The 4,475-nt window shown below is 44.0% G+C and overlaps 1 protein-coding gene across 1 annotated transcript; it reads left to right on the top strand.

The window, feature by feature from the left end:
• Positions 1 to 765: 765 nt before the first annotated feature.
• hmx1 (H6 family homeobox 1) lies at positions 766 to 2,914 on the top strand (the record flags this gene model as incomplete). The annotated part of the gene is made up of 2 exons (XM_080442171.1): positions 766 to 1,075; positions 2,295 to 2,914. 2 exons carry the CDS (start codon positions 766 to 768, stop codon positions 2,912 to 2,914), a joined length of 930 nt encoding a protein of 309 aa, XP_080298297.1.
• Between the last annotated feature and the right edge of the window lie 1,561 nt (positions 2,915 to 4,475).

Genomic DNA, 4,475 nt, shown 5'->3' with positions numbered 1-4,475 from the left:
TTCTCTTCTGGGGGTCCCTGGCACAAAACCTTTTCAGATGGGGGTCCGCCGTCCGCGGCCAGATACATATTGATTTGGGGGTCCTTGACTTGAAAAAGTTTGAGAACCACTACAATACAGGACACGGACGCCCAATCTCCTTCGCCAGGCTTCAATCTCAAACAACAAACACGCGCATACACGCCAGCCCAGCACGCTGGGGCAGGGAGACAGACATCTAGGTTCTTGGGCATCATTACCCCATTTGCTATTGTGCTCGTCCAATCGCTGGAAGGCCTCGCTCGGCTCGTTAAGCAGTTTGACGTTCCGCTCCGCTGTGCTGCTCCCGTCTGTGTGTGTGTCTCTCTCTCTCTCTCTCTCTCTCTCTCTCTCTCTCTCTCTCTCTCTCTCTCTCTCTCTCTCTCTCTCTCTCTCTCTCTCTCTCTCTCTCTCTCTCTCTCTCTCTCTCTCTCTCTCTCTCTCTCTCTCTCTCTCTCTCTCTCTCTCTCTCTCTCTCTCTCTCTCTCTCTCTCTCTCTCTCTCTCTCTCTCTCTCTCTCTCTCTCTCCTGGCTCCCCATCCCGTCCGTCTCTCTGCCATCATGACTCCACATTTAACGCAGAGGAATCCCCGCAACAACGTTTGAAATGGTTCCTTGGACTTTTTTGCCGAGACGCACGATCAAGAGGGAATAAGTCGCTCGGTTGTGCGTAAAAAAAACGCTCAGTCAGTGCGGTGGGAGTTCTGGAGCAAAAGCAATTTTTGGGTGATTATAATGTCGCAAATCATGCAAGGGAATAAACTCACGGACAATCGGACCACCTCTTCGTCGAGGGCTTCGTCTTTTTCTATTGAGAATCTGCTGGGCTCGGGGCGGACTGGACGGGCGTCTACTGCGGTGGACAACAGCAGTCGATGTGTTATTATTGCCGAGGATAGCGGGAAAGAAGACATGTTCAAAAGTCGAGACTTGGCCGAGCGGCGAGGTGAAGTAGGCGCTCCATTGGCCATTGGCTCCCGTTCTCCAGCATGCTCTCATCTACAGTGGTACAGCCGAGGTGCTGCTCTGAACTTGAGAGCTTTAGAAAGACCCAGCAGTGAGTAATACATTAATTGGTGTTTAAAGTGCATTAAGACCGGGAAAAGCATCTGTGTCATTTTAGATTTATTTGGCTATTCAAAAATAGCAGATATACAAGCTCATATAGGTAGATTTGTAGATCTGCTATTTTTGAAAAATCTTGAAAATGTGTGCAAATCTTTGAATATATATATATATTTTAGAAGCAAACATTTGTAACTCAAGTCTTTGCTTCTGGGTGGTCCCTCCCTGGATAGAAAATATTTTTAGATGGGGGTCCGAGGCCAAAATACATACCACGGATATAGCAACATATATAGGACATTTGTATAATCGGCCTCAGGTCTTAATGGGTTAATGTTGTGCTGACAACCAATTATGGCTTAAAACATGTAGGTATCCTCACTTGCCCTATGGACATAGTCTGGGGTTTACATGGAATTTAAGAAATGTGACATACATAATAGTCTATTCATAGCCAGTCTAACAAAACATCTCATTCTTCAATCCACTGGAGATGATCCATTTCACCTATTAGTACGCAAAATGCGCACTGTGACGTCACGGTGTGCAGCTAGGGGACCATCTGCGCAGTTAGACATGACACATTTTCTCAGATTTAGCTCAAATATTAAGGTTGACACTTTTGATGTAGATCAAGGATAAACTATAATAGCCTAACTGGCGTTTTTGAATCAGAGGCTGCCCTCGCCTTGGTTCGTTCTCTTCTCTAGCTCCTCCAATATCATTCACCATGTATGATACATGTTGTAGGTCTATCATTATTCTAAACTCATCATCAAAACATGAGCAGTGCAGAGGGTTGCTGCTTTTCTCATGTTATCCCTTTGGAGGTAATAGCCTCTGTAATACTCTAATAGCCTATAACGTGCAATTCAGTTAGCGTGCTTCATTTCCGGAACTAGTTATGTAGGCAACATTATCATGTGCTAATAGGGTATTTCTATGAGTCATAATTTATGACTGAAAATGCTCATTGGTCCTAATGTGCTCGTCACATGGAAATAAATGCCCCACATTTACGTCTATCTGCTAGCTAGGTTTTAAAATACGCAGAGAGTAAAAATCCTGAGTGTGTTCTATTATTAATGTTATTATTATCTCTATTACTCACTATTTAACTTTAAAAAGGCCGTATCCCAATTTCACAATATGATTGAGATTGAGAGCCTCAACCCTCATGACTGCCGTTATGTTCGTTTTCCCCCGTTCAGGTCCATTAAGGGATGAGACGAGGAGTCCAGAAGACCGTTGCTGTTCCACATCCACCAGCAGCGACAGAGATTCCCCCACCGTCTCTGAGCCATCCGACGGCAGCGTTGTCGAGAGCGACAGGAAAACGAGGGACAACAGCAGCAGCCTAACGGACGACAACGACAACGACACCCAGAACGGCTTCGACGACCACGACGCGCCGGCTGACCCGAGCGGCGCCCGGAAGAAGAAAACCAGGACCGTGTTCAGTCGCAGCCAGGTGTTTCAGCTGGAGTCCACCTTCGACCTCAAGCGGTACCTCAGCAGCTCGGAGAGGGCAGGGCTGGCGACGTCTCTCCACCTGACGGAGACCCAGGTCAAAATATGGTTCCAGAACCGCAGGAACAAGTGGAAGAGGCAGCTGGCCGCGGACCTGGAGGCCGCGAACATTCCCCATCATCATCACTCCACGCAACGGATAGTCAGAGTCCCCATTATCTACCACGAGAGCTCCGGGTTCAACATGATGAACCACGTTTCCTCGTCCGTCATGGGCCTCTCGAACTCCATGAACTATCCTCTGTCCTCGCTCGCTCATTCCATGAGTATGCTGAGGTCACAGATGACCGGCTTGGTGTAGTGGGCCAGTGGTTCTCAACCTGTGGGTCGGGACCCCACATGATTATTATTATTATTATTATTATTATTATTGGGGGGGGGAGTCCCCAGATGACAGTGAAGTGACAATTTAAGGACTTTTAAGACCTTTTTAATAGCCTACCTCAAAAAATAAAATAAAATAAAAAGACCATCACTGCATCAAAAGTCATTCACAAACTATACTATGAAAACTGGTCAAACAAAATGAAAATAGCTGATCTACAAGCTCACAACACCTATAGCAATGCGAGGCATTGTGAGCTTGTAGATCGGCTATTTTCACAATATTTATGTGTAGAACCGAGTCAAACTAAATGTAATGCCTCAACTCAAATATGATTATTTTGGGGGGTCCCCAGTTCAAACATGATTATTTGGGGGGGGATCCCCAGTTCAAATAGGATTTTTTGGGGGGGGGGTCACGGCCTGAAAAGGTTGAGAACCACTGTAGTAGGCTAAGAGACTGTCGAAGACTCGATGTTGTTTGAGCATTAGCCTATATTCTATCATTGAATCGTGCAATAACTCACTCGGCCGCAGCTATGTCAGTCAACTGCATCCAAAGATGAGGCATGGGGCCTACAGAGAGCATTATTATAGCGACAACATTGGCTACAATAAATGTTCATCTATTTTAATTCATAAGCCAATTTGTAAAGATCTTGTCACAGTATTGGCCATGTTAATAGACTTTTACGCATGCCAAGGCCTGGGGCAAGGCCCAAGTGGACATTATTGCCCACATACACATATTTTTCCAAGCTTTTATATTTAAAGCCACAGTTTTCCAACATTGTCACTTTTTCACATTATTGGTAAATAAAATAAAAAAATCAAGCACAAAAATCACTTTGTCTCCCTCATTCTCCAGATTATGTATTCTATAATGGTCTGACTGCCTATAATGTCATTTGGCTTCAAATGTCTCTACATTTCTGCAGTAAGTGCAGTTATTATGATTATGAAGGTTTAAATAAGAACTGTAAATAAAACGGAAAGCCATCGTCAGTTTGTGACTTGAACATGTGAACGATAAGTGTTCTGTGACAGAGATTCAATCTCCTGTCATTTGGCAGCTGATAAAGAAGATAAAGGAAAACCAGTGCTGATCGTTGGGTTGGAGGCTGTTTACAGTCTCATCACACACCAGTTGGCCGGTGCATCTTCAAAGTCAAGTGCAAACTTTATGGTTCATTAACACTTAACATAGTCTGTAGGCTACACACACAAGTCAATGTATGCGCACAAGATACTGTAAACAATTAGGCGGGAGGCTATTGATTGTGTCTGACTCATATAGCGACTGAATTATTTCCGAAACGCACAGCGGGGAAAAATACTTCAATTATCTAATAAAGTAGCTAAACTTAGGACAAGTAAGAAAAGAAAAGAAAAAACGTGTGCATGTAAACCCACGTTTCTAATTATTGCTGAGAAGCCTTAGCCAGCCTTTATTTTATAAACAAAAGAGAAATAAAAAACTAAAGAGGAGACATGATTTTAGCTTATTAAAATAATATAGGCGTATTTGTCATATATAC

The sequence above is a fragment of the Gymnoscopelus braueri genome (assembly GCF_963280865.1).
Source record: "Gymnoscopelus braueri genome assembly, chromosome: 2".
In the NCBI taxonomy this organism is placed as follows: domain Eukaryota; kingdom Metazoa; phylum Chordata; class Actinopteri; order Myctophiformes; family Myctophidae; genus Gymnoscopelus; species Gymnoscopelus braueri.
Note: the sequence above shows the minus strand (reverse complement) of the source record. Positions and strands in the feature narration are given on the sequence as shown.